The sequence below is a fragment of the Juglans microcarpa x Juglans regia genome, chromosome 6D (assembly GCF_004785595.1).
Source record: "Juglans microcarpa x Juglans regia isolate MS1-56 chromosome 6D, Jm3101_v1.0, whole genome shotgun sequence".
Lineage (NCBI taxonomy): Eukaryota > Viridiplantae > Streptophyta > Magnoliopsida > Fagales > Juglandaceae > Juglans > Juglans microcarpa x Juglans regia.
The window spans coordinates 22,117,594-22,143,275 of NC_054604.1; the positions used below are offsets into that span (position 1 = coordinate 22,117,594).

The following is a 25,682-nucleotide window of genomic DNA, read 5'->3' on the forward strand; positions in this document are numbered from 1 at the left end:
TTAATCATGCAAGTTTCCTTGTTCATTCAGTAAGGCTCGAGCATTCGTGGCTCTTTTTAGTATTGGAATTCATTCAACCATCTATCAATTTTAATTTCTTGAGCCTTTCAATTGTTATGGTGACAATGTAGCATTGTTATTGAAGAAAGAGTCGATAGAAATGGGTTTTGAGAATCTTACCAATATCTAAGAGCAAGCGTTTGCCTTTCCTATTTTGTCAATAAAATGATCTAAATGTCCACTTGAAATTAATACAGAAGATAGTCTGTAAATGAGGGAGACCACATCGTGGAGGGGATAAAAGGGATGAATGGTAAGATTAGCTAGCAATACAAGGCAGAAGAGGCTAAATCACCCATTTCTGCATCACCAACAATTATCTCATGATAGAACCCTAAATACAAAATTGCAATGATAATGCACTAGTAAATAAATAAGATATCCAAACGAATGAATTAATTAGTTGTCTCACTTCTGTATGACTTGATACCAATTAGCCTCACAATAGGGTTGGATACTTTGCATCAAGGAAATCCCTGAGAGTCCTAGCAGCTTTCTGACCACCCATTAGTTCAGTTAGCCTTTCTACTGGAAGAAGAGCAAGATCAGCCAAGCTACTACATCCATCCATTATAGCCCTGTAATTTGAATCACTCACACCTGGGAGTCGTCTTAGAAACTCAATAGCAGATGTGTTATAGTTTTCAGCTCTGCAACGATAGTTGTAATATACCATCAAATTTATGTCCAGCATAGAAACTGAAAAGAGACATCCAAATTCATCAATTGAGCAATTTAACTAAATCAATTCACTCCATTGCAAGGCCTGTGAAGTGGATAAGTTTGGGGGCTTCTATAACCCAGTCAGGTGGTTTTGATCTCGGATAAGGAAGATTTAAGATAAAAAGGTAAATTTAAATCTTTTCTAAAATTCCACGGGTTGGGAGAAAGATGATCAGACAACTCCTCCAAATTGATCAAGGAATGCTTGACCACTTGCACCAAACATGTCTCCTCTGCAAAAGATGGGGAGATCGTCGGTGAAGCAAAGGTGGGAAATTTAATCTTTCTTACACCTGGAATGAAATTAAAATTGCCCTTCCCGAATTTTGGCATCCAGCAAACACACGAAAGTCTCCATGACCAGGACAAAAATACAAGGGGAAAGATAAGGTTCATCTATCAAGTAGAACTCAGGAATAAAAAGGTCCTCAATCGCAACACGCACCATCAAGCCTCATGCAACCATATGCTCTGTTAAACACATCTGAAATTACCTCATCTTTATGCTTATTTGCTCAAGGACCGATGAAAAATTTGAAGAGTTGGCCATGGGACCCAATGGGTAATTTCACTCAAGCGCCGGGCCAGCCATGAAAACAAAAAGTTCTAGATTCACTAATTTGGCCCAGCTAACAATGGTTACCCCTAAATGTTTCACCCTGTACCGTCTAGTAGCATCAGATTGAATGAAATGATTTTTTCTATTTTCTTTTATCAGTAACTAGTAACAATTTGCAGTGAAAACCAATCTTAAATAGTGAAGTTTACCTCACATCATCTTCCACAATACCATCCTCAGAAGGAACACCAACTCGAATTGCTTTCACCTCATCCGGTTCATCTTGATTAGCCTTGAGTGAAGCAAATATCTCAGCAGTGGCATGCAGACTGCGAGACCAGATAATGCGCAAGCGTGGAAAATGGAGTACAAGCAATGACAGCTTAGATATAATACTATTTGGAGTAACATCATCACTGATATCACTTGCAGACTGCAAAAACAACAAAAAAACAAAAAAACAAAACAAAATCCAAAAAATCAAACCAGAAGAGTATTAAGCCTAACTTATGGCTTTTTGTACATAAACGTAGTTTAATTACCTGGAATGAAAAACTTTTATCTTGTGAAAACTCAATCAAGAGGACAGGTATTTTATAATAACGGACCATAGTCTCTACTTGGTTGTAAAGGCGGCCTGATGTGAAACTCATAAAAAGGTCTTGGATACTCTTCCTCTCCACACATATTAAGGGTGAGAGAATATAATCTCCAACTTCCAAAGTTACTGGTATTATGCGCATGCCCCTCTGATGGAGAACATTTGGAAGGCTACTCATAAACTCTCTCATGTCCACTATTACCTGGAAAAAGAAGAAAAAAAAATCTTAAATATATATTTCCAGAGAGGAGATCAAGAGGAAACCGAAAATGGCACACCTGCATCTCTTTCTCAATCTCCTTTCTTCCACCTGCCTTTCTTGTTATTGAGTTTTGTGAGCTTGAGGCTTGTGGTTCTACAGAAGAACTTAATCCTAGGCAGCGCCCGTCCTGACTCAAACCCAGGTCACACCCCAACATAAAGATACGTAAGAACTTAATTTCAATTGCGAACATAAAATGATCCCAAGAAATAAACGGAATTTTGTTTCATAAAATAGAAAAAAGTACTGACGCAATAGTGCATAATCTATTTCATAAATAAGGACTAAAGACATGCTTATTCTTAAACTAAAGGAAAGATACGAAATCTGGCTTTGCATGTTAAAAGGTGAGAGAGGTCTATGCAGAATTTTCTGGAAAAAAACGTTTTCAGGTCATTAAAAGAATCATCCAAATTAATTACTAGGAATTCAGAATGGAGATATTACAAAAGATTTTTGCTTCAAAGAAAGAACAAATTCACATTAGCAAATGATGAATTTGATCTAATTTCCAGCAAGATCAACACCAAGTCCAGTACCAAGATATTGTATAGCGACCTGCCAAGTAACATATATGACCATGACAACCGAGTCTCCAAGACATCCTGTTTGTCAAAATTGATACAGGACTCGAAATGTCATACCTGATCAACTGGAATCATCATCATTGATTTCTGCCTGATCAGAGATTCAAAAGCTCCATTCTCCCTGCGTATACTAGCCTCAAACTTTTGCACTTCGGTGGAATCTTCATAGAAGAGAAAGTAAACTTTTAACTTTTTTGATGCATTCTCAGCTTTGTAAACTTCAATTTCTCTGACAAAAGTCATGTCTGGATGGTAAACAATAATTACAGAGGGCTTCAAAATGTCAAGTATAGGCTGATCGCTTTCTAGGGCATAAAAATGCACTGGTGGCAAGTTCTTAGCACTTCCAAAACCCATATAATTAGACTCTTGATTATGCTTTTGAAGTATTGGTTTGTCTACAGAGGCACCTTGACTTGTGGCTTCACAAAAACCACCTGCAACCAACGAATTGATTTCATCTTTTTTGCCTTGATTTCCTGAATCTGATGTTTCAACAATATCATTTCTAACTGCCTTCTCATTGCGATTATTATCTTTACCCCCAGGACTTGGAACATTAGCTGCGCCTTTCTTAGTCCTTACTTTTCCTTTCACTTTTTCATGTTGTCTGCTGCCATCATGAAGTTGGAGATCCTCTCCAACAACATAGTCCATTTTAGCTTGCTTTCTTATTTCTGATGCGGCAGCCAAAAGTGCATCATGTTCCTGCTTGTTTGTACTGCTAGCTTCTGCATTCTGTGCAGGTGTTATAGGGACCACTCCATCAAGAATCCCAAAACCTTTGGGATCCTTTGGTTTTTTTTTGTAACGCGCATGTAGGTCACGCAGCTCTACTTTGCTCAGCAAGTATTTCTCCCATTCTTCGCGCATGACCTACACCAGGAAACATATCACTGAACAGTTATGTGTTATACATCCATCATTATCAGTTGACACAGAAAAGGGGTAAAAATAGTGTCCCCACAATTCCATACCTGGTTACTTATCAAATTATTTTTAGGAGAACCCAAAAATATAGTAAGAAAAATAATTAAAAACTCTACTTACATACTGATGGTTGAATATGTATGCACATAGCATATTTTTTCATTAGTTACGGAAATAGCTTTTGGTAGAAGTTCTAATAAGCAGAATGCAAGCCCATCAAAACCAACACATGCTTATTGGATTTAAGGGGAAAAGTCATGGATTTCAATTATGTAACGACCCAAGGAAAGCCCAAGCCACATTTGGGCCCATACTCCAAAAGACTAGTCAATGATTCAATTGGCTATAACGCCCAAATGTAAGGCCCAAACCACATGGCCTATACTCCAAAATGACTAGTCAATGTTACAATTGGAGCCCCATTGGAACCTTATAAAGAGCAAGAACTCTCATTCTCAAACAATGTGGGATCACATTCACCACCTACCTTTATTCTTATCATATGGGGCATCATATTGATGCTTGTTGGAATCATTATAAGGAGCATAAACTTCTCCCTCCCAAGCAAATATAGGATCCCATTCACCAGCTTTCTATGCTCACTCAATAGAAGGTATCACAAATTAATAAACAATTACTCAAATAAGGTTACAACTCATTCATATAGTTTCTAAGAAGTCAAAACCTCTTTTCTTTTAACTGAATGCAATCAGGCTATCTCTGTGAGCATTTTGTTTGAACCTTTGGTCAGGCAGCAATGAATAATGACTTCATCACCTATTCTCATCATCAGGTTATAAGCGCTTAACAGCCATGTATTTCTGTGATCAGCTACAAGTGCAATGAAGTTTTAAGTATTGGTGAGATAATGAAACTAGGAACTTATATCTTTGCTTTGTGATCAAGTTAAACCCTTGCAAATTCGCATTTTGATGCTAATGGCTTGGTTAGCCTTTGTATGAGGGTGCTAAGCAATTGGCTAGACTAAAGAAAAATATATTCCAACTAAACAAATAAATAAAATGACCAAGTATGGGACATAGAGAATATACTACAGCTAAGAAATATTAGGAAATCTGACAAATAAGAACAGGGTATAGGAAAGACCTTCTGTGGATTATCCAAGATGCATTCTTCAAGCTGCATGCATGAGCATTCATCTTTGCATGCCACTAGAACAATACCAGTATCATTCTCTTCAGCTTCAACCATAAGCTCTTCTCTTGACAAAGCCTGCTTTTGTCTTTCTTCCTCTATCTCTTCAAGAATCTCCTGTAATAAAATAGCAATGCCTGAATTCAGAGTGAACTTCCAAATCTAATAACTCCAAAGTTTTTGGACTTAATCATCCAAATGAAAAAATAGGAAAAACTACCACCACAAATAAGATATGAAACATAAGGCTGAACACAACTTATCTTTCCTTCATAGTAAGGTTCGGAAACCAATAAGCTCTGCACCTATGAGAAAAAAGTAACCAACAGACTGCAAAGAAAATGGAAACTCACTAACTCACACGTAACACCTTCCACTTTGGAGCCGCCTCCAATACTTCCTCCAAAACTAATGCACTACTTGTACTTGACGATGATGCACCACCAACTGCACATTCATTAAATTTAAGGAAGAGAAATTAAAAAAAAAAAAAAAAAAAAAAAAAGGCTTCCCAAAGGCTCAGTAGTGTAACCCCTTGGTCCCCTTACCCTTCTTTTAATACCCCTTTGAATTTTTCTGTGTTTATGACAGAATTCAAAATGAGAGCCAGAATGTAGCAGAACAATACACATAAAAGTCAGGTCGAAGCAGAAAAAGAACATGATAATAAACACTCACTCACCTTCTTCCTCAATCTTGTCAGCCCCCTTCGATTTCCTCTTTTTGCCTGCCACACTCTTACCCTGCCCACTCACTAGTTTCACACCATCCGACCTCACAAAACGATAAACCCGTTTCTTCGCATACTCAAATATCTTATAGCTCGACTCTGCAAATATCCAAACTGACCGAAAACTCTCTGACACCCTCAGCGTATCCAAATATTTCAAATAAGTCACTGCGTCATACCTACCCAAGAAATCTCAAAAAATCAGTCGCCAAAACCATTTGATTAGCACAATTTTTACATCGAAGAGAGAAAAAAGTTATTAAGACAGCTACCCAGCAATCACCTCAATAAGCTTAAATAACATCTATATCACAGAAGAATTAGAAAGAAATATCACTTCAACCAAGTTTTTCAAAACTTGTTTTTGATCGGTAGTCCAACCTAGTTTTTCCGAAGTAAAGATACCACACTCATAAAACACACTTAAATTCACAAGCAATATTGTTTAAATTACCCAGGCAAACTACTTTCAAAGAATTACATCAGCCAAACTAAAGACAACTCTAAACGATCTTACAAGTAGGACATTTCAAATCAAAATGTCTAGCTAGACTTTATGCGACATGAAATCCCTGTTCAAGCTAAAAGCAATAAGACTGAGACTCACTGAGTCGCGCATAGGATATATCAGGGGACAGTTTCATAACTAGCTACGCTTGAGACTCCCAACCTTATTACGTTAGTATCTCCCACAACATTCCAGAAGCGAAAGTAAACCAGAAAGAAGAAGCCCACGAAAATAAAAGGGAGAAAGAAGAAAAGGAAAGAAAACTGCAGCCGAGGTACCTGACGAGATAATCCAAGAGCTTCCTCAAAGTCTTCAGGTCCGAAACAAGCTGCTTCGTCTTTTTCCCCAAGGTATGCCAAATGGGGTCCAACTGGCGCCTCACGATCTCATCAAAGGATTTGAACAGGCCGTTCTCTACCGTGAGATCCTCAACGTCGACCTTGTTGGTCTTCCTCATCTCCTTCAGACACGCGTCCATGACCTCCAAGACTGATCTCTGAATCCCCACCATGCATTTGCTCATCGGAACCCTAACGTCGATTACAGCCGGCGGGTCCCTCTCGAGCTCGTCGGAGACGTGGACGTGGAACCTGGGCCAGAGGTGGAGCTTCCTGACGTAGATGCACTTCATGGTGCGCTCAGCCTTAGCGAAGCCGGAGACCATGGCATGGGGACGGTCGGAGAAGGCGAAGACGGAGAGGTCGGGGTTGAGGGAGCGGAGAAGGCGGACAATGAAGGCCTCAGTGGAGGTCTCGGAGAGGGAGTGGGCTGTGAGGATGAGGAGTCCGGCGATGAGGGTAGGGGAGAGGCGGCGGGAGAGGAGGTCAACGACAAGGATGCGGGGGGTGACGAAGAAGACGGAGTTGGAGGCATAGAGGGAGAGGCGGTGGGTAGCAGGGAAGTCAGCGGAGATCTCCGATACAGTAATTTTGTGGCCGGTGAGGTGGTGGAGGATGAGAGATTTGAGGCGGGGATTGGAGGGGGAGAGGAGGAGGAGAGTGCCGCGGGAAGAAGAGTGGAGGAGGACCATGGAGGATATGAGCTTAGAGAGGTAGAGCCCAGAGGAGAGGACCACGAGCCCGCCATTTGGGTCTTCTAGAAGGTCCCCGATTATCTGCTCGTGGAATCGGACCATTCGTACCGGCGGTTACAGCGACGATAGCTTTTGGTTTGTTTCCTCAGAGTGGCGTGTGGCGGGAAGCAGAGGAAGAGCATGCCGAGGGGGTTGGTTTGGAAATTCCTCCGCTTTGTATGCATTCCAGTCAACGACTTTAAAACGACTGCGTTTTTCTTTTGAGTGTAAGACACACCTTCTAATATACTCTAATCTTTATAATTATTATAAGATAGAATTATTTCAGCCATAAACACATTCGTAAAAAGTAATTTTATAAAATGACATTATTTATATCGATTTTATATTAAAAATAATTTTACAATCTAACATATTATATTAAAATATATCAATTTATGTATTTATTTTTATAAGATCTCTTTACAATTAAAATATTTATCATAAATTTGTGTTATATTTTTTAGCATCTATTATATAGTTTATGAAAGAAATTTTATGCACAGACGCCCATACTCTAAACTATAAAATGTACGGCATGTTCGATAATTTCTCGTATTTTAAAATATTAAATTGGTCTCTATAATTTCTTAAAATCAAATGCTTTATACGATTTTCGATTGTAAATATATTTTTTTGTTGGAGGATTCGGTTTCTAAATGGTTAGACATGGCTGCCACATGTAAACAACAATTGAAACATTTTTATGAAAATACAATAAAAAAATTAAGAAAACATAATAATAATAATAATAATAATAATAATAATAATAATAATAATAATAATAATCTCCACAGCTTAATTACACCATCCAACTATTTACAACCTTATGTTTATGGAAATTAATGTTTCGACCGCTCAATGCCATTTTTCTCTTGCATCCACATTGGGCTCTTAAAATATTTGTAAAGATCTCAATTTCTGTAATGTAGTGTTCGAAGATGATGCTCAAATTGTTATCAAGGCCATCGATGAAGAAAATGAAGAATTTCCAAACTATGGGATGGTGGTAGAAGATGCAAAGAAGATGATCAAGAATATGATAGAATGGAAAGTACAATTTGTACATAGAAACTCAAATGCGATAGCTCATAGACGGGCAAAAAATGTTTTAAAGTTAGATTTTGAACATATATGAATAGAAAACTTTCCTGATTGTATTATTCAAGTCTTAGAAAAGGACAATAATCTTTATCAAAGAATACAAGGAGATACGTTTTGTTTTTTAAAAATAATAATAATTTGTCAAATGTTAGACAAAAAATATCTTTCTCTATGAAACAAGCATTGCACACTAACTCCCAAAGAAAGATTACTTGCAAAAGTGTTGCAAAGCAAGGTTTTGAATAGCGTCGGTACAACTAGTATTTATCGTGGTGGACCAATAACCAGCAAGGGAGAGGTATGTGTTTTGTATTGGGTCAAATACCAACCATTTTTGTATGTTTCGGTCAATACCGGCCAGTTTTAATTGTGTCAGTTGAAATTTTGTATTTTTTTATTTTCAGTGTATTTTCATAATTTTCACTTCAATTCTCACATCTAAAAACTATTTTTTTAACTTTTTTTAATCCCCTTTTCTTGAGGGCCGAAAATCAAGTTCCTATTCCCCTTTTCGTGATGAATATGAGTGATTATTTTTTTTAATAGTTGGATTGAAAACTTAGAAGTATTATTGAATTTTATAGTTATGTGTTTTAACTTTTTAAGACTTGCATTGATATTATTTTGAAATATAATTTATATATTATTAATTTATCTATATATAAATTATCTCGAAACGATATCGATATCGAAATATTTTGTTTCAGTACCTTAACCAAAACGGTTATCGAAACGATATTCAAAACTTTGTTGCAAAGTACTAATTGGGTGTAGAAATCAAACAAAGTCATAACCTACTCCAAAACTACTTCATTAAAGAGAAGAATCATATACCAAAAAAAGCAAGCACCGAATCTGTCTAACTTGAGGAAAACATAGTTTAAACAAATTTAGCTCTAATAACAATCCATGGCAAGTTTGTACATATGCCTGGCATGATGTACAATCTGTTGGTTTTAAATTTGGGATTGATTAAAGGAAAATGATAAAACTATTGAGGATGTGTATCGAGAATTTCAACTGAATTTTGTTTATTTATTTATTTAATAGTTAAGGAAGTATTTTTTAATGAGTTTGTGATTTTTTTTTTAAATTTTTGGAAGGATTTAAAAAAGAAAAATTCACTCATCATCACTATACCACATATGATTTTTAATTTTTTAGTTTTTTTCTCTTATCAAATGTGTGATATATAGATGATGAGTAGAAGAACTCAATTAGTTTAGAAGGAATAAAAAATAAAAATATGTATGTTGTATGGGATGATGAGTGGCAAAGCTCTTTAAAAAATGCTTAGAAAAAAGTAAAAAATAAAAACAAAAACAAAGTGCAAATTGCACTATCGGTAGAAAGGCTCGGTAACCTTTCTCGGTGGACGTAGCAGTGTCCTTGATTAAAATATTTTAAAAAATTGTTATGAATGGAAACATAACTAGTATGCATTATAGGCCAATGATTTGAATCCGTGCATGCTTCTTTGGAATACAAGCCTTAACCACTAGGCCACCAAACAAGTATTATATCCTTTGGTAAATAAAAACATTTTAAATGTGTTCTTTGCAAATTGAAAAGTTATAATTTTTCACAAGTGTCACTTCATTATTTATAAATAGGAGACCCCACCCACAAATTTGAACACTCCAAATTCTCTAAAAATTAGAGAAACAATTCCTTCTTTATTTTTGTTTTTCTTTCTTTGGGTTTTGACAATTTTATATTGGGTTCAAATATCTTCTTTTGCATGCACCGAAAAGAAGATTAACGGGAATCTACCTTACTATATCTTGAGAGTAAACTGTCAAGAAGCCAAGTGTATTTTCTAATTCAAAGGCATTGTAATTCTATTCTAAGGAAAGCGTCATCAATATGCCTCAACACCAAATTCTCTCTTTCTTGAATGTTATCGTCATTTTCTTTGGTCTCTAGTTTACAAAACACATTGTATAAATTATTTATATGTATATAGTTCCCAACAATCTTATAGTAGAAATTCACTTTGTTAAACTATACTTCCATTGTTAATTGATTGCTTGTCGCTATGACTTCTAACGATTTTATTGCTTTCGAGAAATTTGGAGGAATCTCACGCGTTGGCAAGAAAAGATTAAAATATTTCTTTCAATACTTGGGTTGTATTTTGTAATTGAAAAAGATCATCCTGATGATTTACATGAACCCACACGTACCATTGATTTGCAGACTTACATTGAGTTTACAAAGCACATTGCATAACTTATTTATATCTATATATTTCCCAACAATCTTAGAGTAGAAATTCACTTTGTTAAACTAGACTTGCATTGTTAATTGATTGGTTGTCACTATAACTTCTAATTAATCTATTGTACTCGAAAAATTTGGAGGAATCTCAAGCGTTGGCAAGAAAAAATTAAAATCTTTCTTACAATGCTTGGGTTGTATTTTGTAATTGAAAAAGATCCTCCTGATGATTTACATGAACCTACACATTGAGTTCAAAGCACATTAAGTTTAGAAAGCATCTTGCATAAATTATTTATATCTTTATATTTCGCAACAATCTTAGAGTATAAATTCACTTTGTTAAACTAGACTTGCATTGTTAATTGATTGGTTGCTGCTAAGACTTCTAGCGAACCATGGAAATTTGGAGGAATCTCAAGCATTGGCAAGAAAATATTAAAATCTTTCTTACAATGCTTGGATTGTATTTTGTAATTCGGAAAGATCTTCATGATGATTTACATGAATCCGCACATACCATTGATTTGCAAACCTATATTGAGTTCAAAGCACATTGAGTTTAGAAAGCACATTGCATAAATTATTTATATCTATATATTTCCCAACAATCTTAGAGTATAAATTTACTTTGTTAAACTAGACTTGCATTGTTAATTGATTGGTTGTCGTAATAACTTCTAACCAACCTGAGAAATTTAGAGGAATCTCAAGTGTTGACAAGAAAATATTAAAATCTTTCTTAGAATGCTTGGGTTGTATTTTGTAATTGAAAAAAAATCCTCCTGGTGATTTATATGAACTCGCACATACCATTATGTAACACCCTGCTCCCCACGATGAAAGAATAAAATCACTTTTAGAAAGTCTTAGGAATCGGTGTGCTACTACTGAATTTGACTTAAATTTTTTTTTTTTTTAAGGAAGCACCAAGTACAAAGATTTCTAATAATAAATAGAGTCCTTTTGTTTTAAAATACTGAAATCATGTATGAGAGTACGCAGAAGCATTTATTAAAATTTCTCAAAATATGTGCCATAAAAATCAGAACTTAAAATCTTTGTATATGATCTAGGCCACTCTCACGCCTCCCTAGACTAACACATGAAAATGAGATATTTATAGGAAAATTTGGAAGAAGGTGTGGATGAGTTCGAGCTCGAATTAGACTTGGTCGCGACTATTCAAAAAAAGAGTTTGAATTTAAAAATATGATCTAGTAGTTCATTCAATGTAGGACTGGCAGTGATTGAGACTATGAAGGGAACTTCAATCAATAATGATTTTAAATTGAAATAAATTTCTAATGATTGATGTTTAAATTTTAAAAGGAGTATAACTCGTTTAATAAATAATAAATAGGATTTAACTTAGTTATTGAGTCTAATTAAAACTCTTAATCAACCTCAATAATTTATCGTGTGTGGGCTTATCCACTATGGCCTATTAAATATAATCCAGACCCAAAAAAATTATCAATATTCTGACTTTAGAATTATTAGGCCGGGTCGTTACACATTAATATGAAAACTTACATTGAGTTCAACTTTTTCTACTTTAAGTACTTGTGCAAAGATGGAGTTACCCATCATACTTTCATACCACTTGTATCCTAATGAGTTGAAAAAAATATTGCAATTAGAAAGGACATGTATGTTTGCTCTTATGTCTACTATTGTAACACCCCTTCCTATAAGTTAGGAATGTCACGTGACATTCATAACTCAAGTCAGGTAAGAGACTTACATAATTAATAAAATATCTCATTATTTCATAAAAGAGTTCTTAAATAGACCAAGACTTAAGAATAAGTTATAATAAGAGTTTCGATGCTGAAGAAAAATAAAATAACTAACTTAAATCCAAATCAAAATAATTAAATTGTCCACATAGATTGTATTAATTCTAAGTTCATCTGTCTAAGCCTTGCCTACATGGTCATCCTGATCATCTTCCTCACTTAGGTAGTTCAATCATAAAATAAAATTCGTTGAAGACCCAATAAGAAACACACTATATCATAAACATAATAAACATTAAGTTCTCTAACACTATGTATGCTTAATACTGATAAAGATCTGAATGTTCATACTTATGCTCATGACATACATGACTTACAAAACTTGACTTATCTTTTCTTATTTGGTCAACACATATTAACCCTATGTGCATGATTGTGTATCCGTCCCATTGCTTTTAGCTACAAGCAGAATTGCTAAACATATCATACATAATTATGATGGATTGTGCTTAGATCTATGGCTTGTACATCCACCCATAATTTAGTACCATGCATGTCTATGGTCATTTTACATCTTATCGTTCTTATACTTGAGTTATCTTATTCTTATTATATGAAGATCTTCATGACATAAATATGACGAGATGCATGTTTCACTTATAAATATAACGAATCTCATCTACTTTTTTTCATAACATAGATATTGATTTCTTAGAATAAAATATGTGATGTTGTTTCTCTTGAACATTAGCTATTATGCATGCATAAACATAATATATACATGAGTTAGCTATTTGAAAAAACAAAATTGAAAATAAATCATAATATAATATGGCATCATGGCATGATGAATGACATATACTACGTAATTAATTACCATCACAACTTGGTACATAAAAAAGGTCTTCTAAGAATTAGCTTTGTGTACTACTATAACTTAAGGATCTAGTTTACGATACTAAGGAGTGTATGGTCATGGGTAGTTTCAGAGTTTGAGATGTTTGAGCACTACACCTCCTAGTGTTAATCCAATAATTTAATTGCATAGCTCGTCACTTATACGAAATAATGTATTGTCACTTAGTTTCTAATAAAGTATGTATTAGCATCCTATCTAAATAATTTATAGAAATAATGTATTGTCACTTAGTTTCTAATAAAGTATGTATTAGCATCCTATCTAAATAATTTATACTATCTTTAAATGACTTAAGAAATTAGGTCATAAATGTAAGTTAAAATTAAAAGAATCTAAGGCTTTGCACTTCTCACATATAGATTAGCATCCGTGGGTTAAATAGGAATGAAACAGAAAAATGGCTTACTGAGAGAACTAATGCGGAACCGGTTGTAGCTAGGGTGGTCTTGATTGGTGTGGCAATTATTTTCGACTCCCCTCTATGGTTGTTAAAGGCGGTGGAATACCAAAGTAAGTGAGAAAACAAGAAATTTGACGTTGTTAGAAAGGAAAGATCCAAGAATCATAGGTGGAGGAACTTAGAATTCTCTTAACCAATGTGTGGAGCACTTGTCTTGGCTAGTTTTCCAGCAATTGGCAACGGCACTTCGTGGTTCGCTCTGGGTACTGGTCACAAAGAGAGAGAGAGAGAGATGAAGGTAGCAACGTTAATGGCTTACACGTTCTACGCGACAGAAGCTTTATATCCTCTATTTTCATAGGTCAGGTAATATTCTTTGTTCACAAATTGAGCCTCTGTAGGTGTGAGTGATAGTCAATTGGTAGGGGTGAATATAACGTGAGTAAAGGAGTTGTATTAAGATAATAACTATGGAGAAGTGCTACAACCACAAAGATATCTCACAAAAGTAAACTCACATGGGTTCATGCAATATATTATATCTACTTTATAATAAAAAGCAGTTTTATAATCTAACTTGCTATATTAAGTTATGTCAATTTGTGAGTTTATTTTTATGGAATCTATTTGTGGTTAAAGCATTTCTCACAACTGTGGTTATCTTTGGTTGAAAGTAGGACGAAAGGTGGAAGACAATATAAAGGTGGCCAATGAGATTTGTTGGAGTAAACCATAGTTGATATGTAAAATCTTGAGAATAACAAAGGATAACATGATACGATAGAATTAAATTAAAAATGATGAGGTTTCAAGATACCAGGCAACCAAGAGAAAGTCAATAGCCCTAAGCAACAAGCAACGGATTGAGCGCATCTTTCCTCTCTCTATTAGTAAGGTTCTTAGAAGGCGAAACTTGAGTTTGATTGCAAGCCCACTAACATGCAACTATTTCAATAAGGGGTGCCTGAACCTAGGTGCCTTGTGCAGTTTGAGCCAGTCCGACTCTCGGAGGGAGGATTGGCCCCCTAGTGGATCCCCCTCCCCCCCATCTCGCCCCAATGGGCCTAGAACCCGACACCTTAAAATCATTTAGGAGTTCAATTTAAACCACTAAATTAATTTAGGGTTTCAGATTGAAACCCTAATTCAAAACCAATCAACGTACACACAATTCAATCCTCCACAACACACAAAACACAATCCCTTCCTCCAAATCCAATTAATCATCCCATACTCCATAGTCTATGACTCAACTGCAATTAAAAAAAAAAAAGCATTTGAGAATAGGGTTCTAGATTCATACTTACAAAGATAGAGAGATAAGGAGAAGGCGTTTGTAGTGTTGGAGAAGGTGTCAGCTATAGACTGCAACAGTAGTGGCGAGAGAGAGAGACTGAGAGTAGAGTGAGAGGGTTATGAGCGAGGAACGGGGAGAGAGAGAGAGAGAGAGAGAGAGAGAGAGAGATTTCTAGGAAGTGATTCAAACACCCAGGGAGAATTAACCCTTAATGAAATGACGCCGTTTTGGGATACTTAAAATGATCTCGTTTCATTATAAATAGAGCGCTGCTACCGGGCCACTTCTTTCTTACTGCTCATACTTACCCCTTGACGTGGTTGTGACACATGGTGGCCACGGGGTTATGTGATTAAAAAAAACTAGATACTTGCAGCTTGGGCTAGTGAGAGAGAAACAAAGGAGGAGAGAGAAAGGAAAGAGGATTAAAGGCTAAAGCATAGAACTCACCTTTGGCAATTCTATCAATTGAGGAGGCTTGAGTTTCCAATGTGTGGTGTCATAGCACCTAGTCATGGAAGAGAGTAGAGGTGCGACACTAAGATACCAAGAGATAGGCTAGGCTAGAGAAGGAGCATATGAGAGAAAAGCTTGAGCTATAGAGGAGAATGAAGACAAGGAAGGCAGAGGCTGTGGGAAGAAGCTTACCTAGTAGTGTTCAATCTGTTGGTGGTGTTCCATGCCTTGAGTTTGGTTTAATGTATGGCATGGTTGACTTGCAGGCTGGGTCTCAGTGGAGGTGAAATTGACGTTGGTAGCACCAAAATAGAGGGGTTCACGTGGTTCCTACAAAGGTGGTTTTGCTTTTTTTTTTTTTTTTTTTAAATCACTTAACCACGTGGTGGCAATGTGTCATATCCATGTCAAGCGGTTATATATATGCGGGTGGAACGATAATAGCTTAGGTGGGCCTAGGCCCAACCCGAGCCCTATCCCCTCATGAATTTACCATGTGGGCGGATCCTGAGCAGCCCACATGGGACGGACGAGGCCCCTGCCCCTGCTAAGCGGGGGACAGGCGGGCAGTGGGACCCCGCCGCCCACCCCTAAGCAATGGCATCAAAAATGTGATGAAATAATTTTACTTATGATTTTAAGAGGAATGAATGTGATAATGTTTATACATTAAAATAATTGATGATGCATATATAATGCTATGTCTTTATGTTGATGATATTCTCATCTTTGGTACCAATGTATATGTTGTTCTTAATGCCAAAGAATTTCTATCTAAAAATTTTGACATGATTAATATGGGAAAAGCACATGTAATTCATGATATTAAGTTAATGAGATATTGTGATGGTATTAGTGTAAATTAATTTCATTAAATTGAAAAGATTCTCAAGAAGTTTGACAGATTCAAATGAAAACTTGTTAGTACTCTTTATCCTTGTTCGTGTTTAAGTAAGAGTCTTGAAAATCCTATGTCACAACTGAGGTATTCACAAATTATTGGTATTTGGTTGTACATTGTGAATTCTTTTAGAAAGGAATTATTTGGAAGACATTGGATAGCATACTTAATTACTTGAAATGAACCATGACATATGACATCATGCATTCTAGGTATCCTACTGTATTAAAAGCACACAATGATGCTAGTTGGATAACTGATACTGTAGATCGTACATGATCGACTGGATATATTTTCACTCTTGGCGGAGTAATTGTAGCTTAAAAATCTTCCAAGCAAACTTTGATTTTGTGGCCAACTATGGATCTTGAATTAATAGTTTACAAAGCACATTGTAAAGTATGGAACTTCTAAATTATTCTTGTTATATTCTTTGTTGCCTAGTTTACAAAACACATTGTACAAATTATTTATATCTATATATTTTCCAACACAAACAACCCTAGAGAAGTGCATTAGCATGGACTTGGCATTTCATACATTACAAGAGGATAATGAGGAATAATCATAGAGCATCCAAACTGGCCGTGTATAATAAGACCATGTTCCCACTAGTAATTGGAGTCGTAACTAAATTAAATGATGAAACACTATCATAGTCAAACTTTAATTGGCTAAGTTTATTTCCTCTCTCTCGTAGCCCTACAAGCACTTCTATCAAACCACACAAGTTGAATCCTCCTCAGGAGCCCCACGCCGTTTAACCAACAATTCAATGAATGGCTTGTTATTAAGACCTCTGCAGTATACTCTCTGGCTCAGTCCTGAACCCACCATGTTTCTATGCATTGGCCCAACATGCTTGTTTCTTCAATCTGGACACATGAAAAACTAGATGCACAGATGAATTATGTGGTAATTCTAGTTTATATGCCACTTGCCCTATGCGCTCCATCACTTCAAAGGGACCACAGTACCTTGCTACCAACTAATTAGGACTAGCAACAGGACCCAAACTCTGTTGTTTATACTTTTGCAATTTCAAATAAACCAAATCACCAATTTGAACTCTATTAATAGGAAAAGTCTACTATGCCGTCCAAATCTTACTGCTCTATTTGACTGTTCGGTGATTTTTTTTTTCTTTTACTGAATGATGAAGAAAGTGATTTTAAATGTATTGATGTATTTTTTTATTTTTTAAAAATATTTAAATACATTAAAAATGTGAAAAAAAAAAAAACTAGTTTTACAACTAGCGGTTACACCGAGCGGTGCTACTCAGGCAGCAGAATAGAACCACTCCTCTGAATATGGTGTGGTCCGTGGATATCAATATTATGCAAAACCATCCTGGACTGGAATACATTAGCTTATTGAATTAAATCTCCTAGCATGTCAATTTTTGCAAGAACGCCCATGCACTGAAGATTAACACATGGCAAGCCATGCGAAAGATTTTGTAATGCAATGGTAATTGAAAGAGAAACGGAAAAATGAAAGAAAATGTTCGATGGCTCAGCATTACGATGCCGACATCCACCACAAGGTAAGAGCTTTTAGGTCGGATCACTAACAGCAGCAGGTTTTGATATTTTTATCGAGTTAGAAAAATCTCAAGATTTGAAGATACTCAAATTTATTATAATCTGACATCCCTCAAATATATTATATTCAAATCTATTTTATTGTCATAAACTGTATCAAATTTGAAATGACTAATATTCCCTATCAAGACAGTAATATATGTTCCAAGCAATGAAAATCATCCAAATAACTAGGGCTATGCATCCGGATCCGGATAACCGGGACAATCCGGATTCAGATCTGGATTTTTAAAAGGGGTGGATATCCGCCCGGATAAACCGGATTGATACCCGGGCAGTTTCAAACCGGAAATCTTAAGAATACATGCCAGTATATTTGATAATTGATACATAAAACCCAAATTGATACTTGGTTCAAAGTTACTTGTGCACGAGTTTCCAGCATAGTCCTGTACAAACTACAATGTGATCAACAGAATAAATGCAGACTAAAGTTTGTATCCCAAGCCATGTTCACATAGCAGTGACATAGTCGCCACTGACATCGACTTCAGATTCAATATCAGCCTCTATGTCATCAACGTCCGATGCCCCGGCAGCAGCTTCCCCACCAGCTTTGGATCCTTCCCCTGGAATCTTTGCATCTTGTATGATCTGCATAACTTCATCCACACTCTGAATTGGTTGGTCATATTTTGCTTCCTCACCGGTTGTCTTCTCAATTTCTACAAGCTCTTTTGGCAAGTTTTTCAGAAACCAAGGATGGTTTTTTATCTCAGGGATAGTGATCCTCTGTGGACAGTTATTGAGAGGACTAGTTAGTAGATATTATAGGAGTCATTTGGATACAAGGTGAGGTTGAACCAACTTCATTAGCAGAAAATCTAAGAAATAAGCATAACATCGACTCAGCATTTGCCTATGTGATCTTTCAGACATTTATAATAAGAAACAAGGTTGGTTTGTAATAAATGCTTTGAAAAGCAGACGAAACTATCCATTTCCATTAGTGGCCTAGTGCCGTTGTGATAAGGTAAAAGTGCTAATAAGAGTAGTGTTCAATGTTGATAACTGCACGACAAGTTACCTTGCCAGGATTCGCAACAAAAATATGTGAAAGTAGTTGCCTGCAAGCTGCAGACACGCGTACATAGTCAGGTATGGAGTACTGAACACTCATTATTCTCTGTCAACAATAAAATGGAATAAAGAATATGGTTAGGAACAACCAATGATGTGGATTTTAGAGTCACAGTCAATATTTTATTTATCCATAACTATGGTGTATAGAGGTAACTCACTCCAATTGTCTTGCGAAAATTTCTAGGGTCATCGGGATCCTCAAATGGGTATGCTCCCACCAACATTACATATAGTGTCACACCACAGGACCAAACATCTGCAATCTACAGGCAATACCAAATTATAAGCAAACAGAAACATTATGGAAAATATGATAGGAATATCAATTTAAAGGACTATTTTGAGTGTCAAAAACAGCTGCAAGACCATAAATAATACATTGCTTGTCTTAACCACCGAGAACATCTCTACAAAAAAGGGAAATGCTGAAAAGAACTTTCTAGACATTCTATATCAAAATGTAGAGAACGTACCTTTCCATCATACTCCTTTCGTTGGAGAACCTCTGGTGCAATGTATGCAGGTGTTCCAACTGTTGATTTGGGTTGGGAGTGCAACAAAGCAGACTGCAAAGCATGAAAAATCCAAAATCAAATGTATTATTAATTGAACAGATTAGTTACTGCAGAAAGCATAAAAACTATTGCTTGAAATCAACTTAATACAGCCTTATTAAACCTAGGAAATCATTAACCTTGGAGTAGCCAAAATCACAAATCTTAAGTCTTGGCGTTGGACTCCCATCCAATAGTGTGTTTTCCAGTTTAAGATCCCTGTGACAAATTTCCTGCAGTAAAAGCAGAGGATGATATAAGAAAGAGAAGCTTGTAACTACAATAGTTTATAGAAAACACACATACATACCATGGTATGACAGTAGCTGACTCCAGAGATTAGCTGCTGGAAGAAAAATCTGCCCTGTCATAAGAGTCACATTCATATGGTCAGTAGGCAAACTTCAAAATAAACAACTTCCATATGTGTGACCATCATGTGCACGAGATAATGTGTAACAACCTCATCTTCGCTAAATCGACCAGCACTGCATATCCTCTCAAAGAGTTCACCACCAGCTGCATATTCCATGACAATAGCTAAATGTGTAGGAGTCAGCAAAACCTGCAAACAATGTGATCTTTTAAAGCATTCTCCTATCTACATACAATGCGACAAAGATTTATCCATAATCTTCACTGCAAGCTCGAGCTTGATTCTTTAACCATCACGTGCAGAATAAATTTCACTGTTAAACCTTTAGCTAATCACACGCCATAGAATTTAGGGTTAATACAGAATCAGTCATTCGGTTTTCACTGCTTTGCAGAAAAACATCCTTGGGTTTTCACTTTTTGCAGATTTCTTTGATTGAAGAAACTCACAATTTAGTCTCTCCGTCTATTCATGTTAATTTTTTAAAGGCACAATGTGTCACATGAATACACGTGTCGGCCAATTAGAAGCCAACACATGGCATTCATTTCCACGCCAGCCATCAAATTAATATAATAAAAAAGGTTTTAAAAATCCAAGAAAAAATCTTATAAATCCCAAAAATTCAAGAAAATATGTAAATATATATAACCAGAATAAATATATATATAAACAAAAAAAAAAAAAAAAAAAGGAAAAATCGATAGCATCCACCTAGGCCACTGGCTTTAGCGTTCCCTATCTCCATACATCATTAGTGTTATATACAGAATGCTATCAAAATAACGTGTCCCCATTTCCAACTCAGTCTTCCCTGTGCAGATATGTCGGGTTAACAAGAAACACATTGCAAATAGTTTATCAATTTAATCATGATATGAACGAGATAGAGACTGATGAAAAAATTATGCAAATTGAGGGTTCCTCTAGTCAAAGTGAACAGTTCAATAGTCTTTAGTTAACAAATTGAAATTTGGGTATTGGATGGAAACGGAAATAGAGGAAAACAAAATAGAGGCAAACCAGCCTCTGATTATTGAATTGGTGAGCTGTGGTTTCAGTTTACGAGATTGCTACACAGTTCGAAGTCAATGTCATCCATAATCTTTAATAAATCATATCCCCACATGCTTGAGTTATCCTTATAGCTAACTTACAACAAGTCCAGGTATTAAAAAAATCATACTTTAGAGCCCACCCTAATGAAGGTAGAGCATAAACAAATAGAATATTAAATTCTTACCTCTTTGAACCTGACAATGTTTGGATGCCTCAGAGATCTGTGGTTAATGATTTCTCTCTGAACATTCTCATCAATCTGAAACAAGAACAAAAATCAGAAAAAAATTAAATGTGAATCACCAGTAACATGGGCAATTGAATAAGTGGATCTACTTACTGAAGTAAAGCATTAAACGAGTCTCCCTTCCAAATTTACAAACTCACTACTAACGTTCCACCAGCAGTCTTCTGTGGACTATATAATACGCAGAGATATAACACTATGGTACTTATTCTGCCCAATAGACATTAGACAGTGTGGATTCGACACCAATAGTTGTAACTACACAAAACAATCAGCAAATAACTTTTCTACAATTATTTTTCATAAACAGTGAAAATTCTCCAAAAACAATATTATCTGCTCATTCCCAAATGACAATTACAGAGAGAGAAGTTGAAACAAAATCCCTCAGTCAATTTCTACTTACCAGAAGAGCAACGAGCCTAATTAATAAGTGCAATTCATGAAAGAAGTAAAACTTCACAAAAAAATTACCTTCTTCCCCCTTTCTATGTACTTGACAGCAACAAGCTCCTTTGTCTTCTTATCTCTTACCAACCTCGCCACTCCGAAATTCCCTGAACCAAGCTCTTTCATTGGTTCATATCGCTCCTCCATCTCAACTCACTCCAATTGAAACTCTCTCACGCGCGCACACAAAAATAAAAAATCACTAGTACTGTTCTATTTCAAAATTCACAATCGGTCCAAAAGCCCCAAACAGCAACAAGAAGAAAACAAAGCCAAACAAATTTTAGAAACAAGAAATGGCACGGCTGAAAATTCTAGAAACAGAGAAAGAATCAAAGCAAGAACACCAAGTATTGGCAAGTTCTTAAGTTCAAGGAGATTACAACAAAAACCCAAATGAAGAAGAGTAGAAAATCTGACCAAAAATAGAGAGAAGCTAAAATAAAAGCCAAATAATTCAGAGAGAGAAAGGGAAGACTGCTTTCAAAAGAGTCGGAGAGCCTCGACCTCAAAACTTTCCACGAACTTAACGAAAAGGTCTGACTTCTAACACATAATCCAAGCCTGAATCATTGTATATAATTATCCGGGAGAAAAAAAAAATATCCTAAAGATCTAACAATGGTCCGAAGATGGACCTGTTTATTAGAGAATTAAAAGGACACGTATCATTTATAAAGCCTCGCTTCGAAGTGTCGCTCGAAAACAGTCTGACCCTGACTCTTTGAGTCTGACACCACCAAAAGACCGCGTCGTCCGTATGTGACACGAGGCGGGTTTTGCTTGAACAGGGATGCGTAGGATTACGGTCCCAGGAGGGGCGCCGGATAAGTTGCTGTCATCGTCCGAACATAGAAAAATGGAAGTGGGGTCTAGGTAGATTTGTACGTTGTGGCAGTCGGTTCTATGAAAGTGAAAATACTATTATCTATCCATAATAATAACAATACGAATTATGGGAGTCGGAGCCGTAGTGCTTTTGTTTCAGTTGCACATGTAGCTGTCGTTTCTTTTTTTTATTCTTTTTTTGTCTTTTTCAGTTTTTTCGTGAATGCACGTTATAGACAAAATAAAAAATATAGAAAATTCGCATCCTTCATTGGAAGGGAAGACAATGTCAGGTGCACCTTAAATTTTATTACGTTTTCTTACGTAGATTTGTGGTAAATTAAAGGAGAGGAACAGAGAATAAAATTTAGTGTCGTTTGATTTGAATATAAGTTGAGATAGATTGTGAATAGTAATAAGATAAATTATTAATAGTAATGAGATTTGTAGGTTAAAGTTAATGAATAATAATGAATAATAGTGAGATAAGTTGAGATGAGTTGAAATAAGTTTAGATAGATTACGAATACAAACCTCTCAAATCTAAAATTTTTTATTTCACCTAACTAATCAATCTCGCACAATTTATTATTCATTTTTTATAAAATTCTAATTTTTCAAGTTGATGAAAAAGAAATCCCTTAATTATTCAATGGTTTCTCTCGAATAATATTAAAAATATCTCCACTTAATAATTCATCATATCTCTATGTAATTTAAATTGTGTGGAGATTCATTAAGTTCTTTAGATTTTTCTTAATCTAAAATCACACTAATTGCGGTAAAATATTTCTATCTTTCGCTCAACTAATAGTGTTTTATTCTAAAAACTTCTAATCATAAATTACCTCTCGATTTCATTATGATCCAATAGATCAAATAATAATTAATCAGAAAATTGTAAACAATAAAATCAAGGATAAACATTCGACATAAAAAGTTGAAAATAAAATAACTTAAAATTTAAATTATGTATTCAAAGCTAGAGTACATCAAAATTCTATAAAAATAAAATTAGTTCATTCCTCGACCCCCTGTATATTCATTTCCCGATTAATGCTCCACGAAACAAGACCGACCTCATCACAACGCCAGCCAGTTTCCGAAAATTTGGTGATCAGTCAATCTGACTGTGTGCACATTGATCTTTCAGTTCCGTAAAGGCCTTGATGACTACTGCATCTCTCTTTGTTTAAGATTACTAAAGATAACAACACAGTGAATTTCGATTTCTGAGGAATGAGGAGATCAGACTTTATTTAGAGATATGGCATGGGACAAAAAATGACGTAAAGGCCATGATCATTTCCTTTGTATGCTAATGGATGATGAGATATGTATAGTGCTGGAACCCACTTTCTGAAGTTTAGCCTGAAACCAACTTTTGAATTTTGATTTTTGGTTTGAGCGTAAAGGCTACTAACTTTGTCCAGGTGACTCCAAGTATAATTGTTGCTTAAAACTTTCCGTTATCAGAAAAGATATTCATGAATTGTGTAATCGTTGTGTAATTATTTTAAAAAAAATGATAAAATATAAGACTTATATAAAAAAAATTAATTTTTTAATAATAAATTTTATTTTTTTTAAACTATTATGCGATATTTATGTATTTCACAGTTATATGTAGACTTATGTTCGGCCATATACCTTGTAGACTTTGTTCATGATGTGCTTTCCACCAGGGTGTGGTTAATTGGACTAAATTATTTATTCTATGCATGAACATGTGCATGTTGGTGGCAGGTTAGGGTTGGTCAATAGAATACTTGAATGTGCAGCAAGTGACAAGGGCTAATCGTTTTGTTGCTTTGGTGTTAAAACTTAAATTCTTTCGTTTTTTAACAAGTGGAGCTATGCTTTTCGTGAGTTCCTGTGTACGATTATTTAGAATGCTCTTTTAACTATTTTCTTGGCATTACGGAGATCAAAGCTGGTCCATGTGGACGCCCATATGATGTCTTTTTAAATGCTGTTTTCAACTATGACCTTGCCTTGGTTGGCCTTGTGAAGGTCTAGCCCATGGAGATGGCTAACTCATGCAACGTTCTTGGACCTTCTTTAACCCCCACAGATCTAGGTGTTCGGTTTAGTTGGGCATTCCATAAGCTTGTTAGGCAGTGCGGAATGGTGATTTTGTATATGTTCAGGTTGGGCCCAAGCTGTTGGATGAGGCCTAGGGATCATGGGAGAAACAGGCCGAGTAATCATAGATAAGAGGGCCCCGATGTAAAGGGATTTGACCAATGGCTCTACCCCTCAATCCCGACACATTAATGGGAGAAAGATAATTTGAGATCTTGTCCTCTGGAAATTAGACGCATTAAATGGATCTCAGAGTCGCCTGCCCCGAGGCTGGACCCCTGTACCTAACAAGGGTTGCCACATTAAATGCAGCATCCCATCATCCCAGAAGAGAGAAGATAACCATGGTGGGCGGGTTTTATGAGGGGTGAGGTATGAATAAAAGCAAGCTAATGACGTGAAGAAGGTAACTTCAAAAACTAAACTCTCTTCCCTCCTAAAGGGAGCTCTCATTGTTACTGACTTAGGCATTAGAGGCTTCTTGGCACCGCCATTCCTTCTCCATTCCCCCGTAGATATCAAGTTGCGGTCCTGAGAGGCGGTTACAAAACACGCCTTAATAGTTGTTGTCGTATGTGGGATCTAGATTTGTTTGGCCTAACGACGATAGCATGCCTTTTTTATGCCGGCCACTATGCACTCTCGTGCAACATTCAAACAATAGTCCTCGTTGGCAAGCATGGAAGAAAGAGTAGCGGAAATGGAAGAGTTGGTAAAGAAGTTAACTTCAGACGCCAAAGGCCTCCGACAAGAGAGCAAGGCATTGAGAATGCTAAGTTCAAAGAAAGTGCGAAGCCGAGCAAGGCTGAATAGATGGAAGGGGAGTTGCAGACCGCCGGAGGAGCGTGGCCTAAGGACAAGGAGCGAAAGCAGATGGGTGATGAATTGCAATGTCTCATGGACAAATACGAAAAGATTGCGAAGAAAATAGAAGGGTCGTCATCCATAGACCAAATGCTAAGAAGCACGGACGTACCATACAGCTCGGAGGTGATGGTTGTCCCGCTCTCGCTCAAGTTCAAGGCCCCCCAGGTGGAAATGTATGATGGGTCCAAGGACCTGGCCGAACATTTAAAGACTTTCAAGACCCGCATGGTGTTGCATGGCTTCCCGAGGGAGATAGTGTGTAAGGTATTCCCCCCCCCCAACACTAAAGGGTTCCGCCAG

At 36.2% G+C, this 25,682-nt stretch overlaps 2 protein-coding genes across 4 annotated transcripts; both read right to left on the reverse strand.

Moving 5' to 3' along the window:
* Window positions 1-226: 226 nt before the first annotated feature.
* On the reverse strand, window positions 227-7,344 carry LOC121235280 (DNA repair endonuclease UVH1). Of its 2 annotated transcripts, none has more exons than XM_041131602.1 (9): window positions 6,394-7,343; window positions 5,560-5,786; window positions 5,239-5,324; window positions 4,830-4,994; window positions 2,850-3,668; window positions 2,222-2,332; window positions 1,885-2,145; window positions 1,552-1,775; window positions 227-710 (listed from the first exon to the last, which is right to left on the reverse strand). In XM_041131602.1, the coding sequence occupies exons 1-9, from the start codon at window positions 7,248-7,250 to the stop codon at window positions 500-502; spliced, it is 2,961 nt and encodes a 986-aa protein (XP_040987536.1). In that variant the 5' UTR covers window positions 7,251-7,343; the 3' UTR covers window positions 227-499. The 2 variants fall into 2 exon arrangements, 1 of the variants encoding a protein (XP_040987536.1); XR_005934560.1 differs by having other exon boundaries at window positions 574-710; window positions 1,552-1,671; window positions 6,394-7,344.
* A 10,811-nt stretch (window positions 7,345-18,155) lies between these two features.
* LOC121235519 (serine/threonine-protein kinase SAPK3-like) lies at window positions 18,156-22,472 on the reverse strand. 2 transcript variants are annotated; one of them, XM_041131865.1, is made up of 10 exons: window positions 21,627-21,766; window positions 21,246-21,410; window positions 21,090-21,164; window positions 19,934-20,035; window positions 19,781-19,834; window positions 19,611-19,703; window positions 19,390-19,482; window positions 19,075-19,179; window positions 18,861-18,959; window positions 18,156-18,565 (listed from the first exon to the last, which is right to left on the reverse strand). In XM_041131865.1, exons 4-10 carry the CDS (start codon window positions 20,000-20,002, stop codon window positions 18,287-18,289), a joined length of 792 nt encoding a protein of 263 aa, XP_040987799.1. In that variant the 5' UTR covers window positions 20,003-20,035; window positions 21,090-21,164; window positions 21,246-21,410; window positions 21,627-21,766; the 3' UTR covers window positions 18,156-18,286. The 2 variants fall into 2 exon arrangements, with proteins under 2 accessions (XP_040987799.1, XP_040987798.1); XM_041131864.1 differs by lacking the exon at window positions 21,246-21,410 and having other exon boundaries at window positions 21,627-22,472.
* Window positions 22,473-25,682: the final 3,210 nt, after the last annotated feature.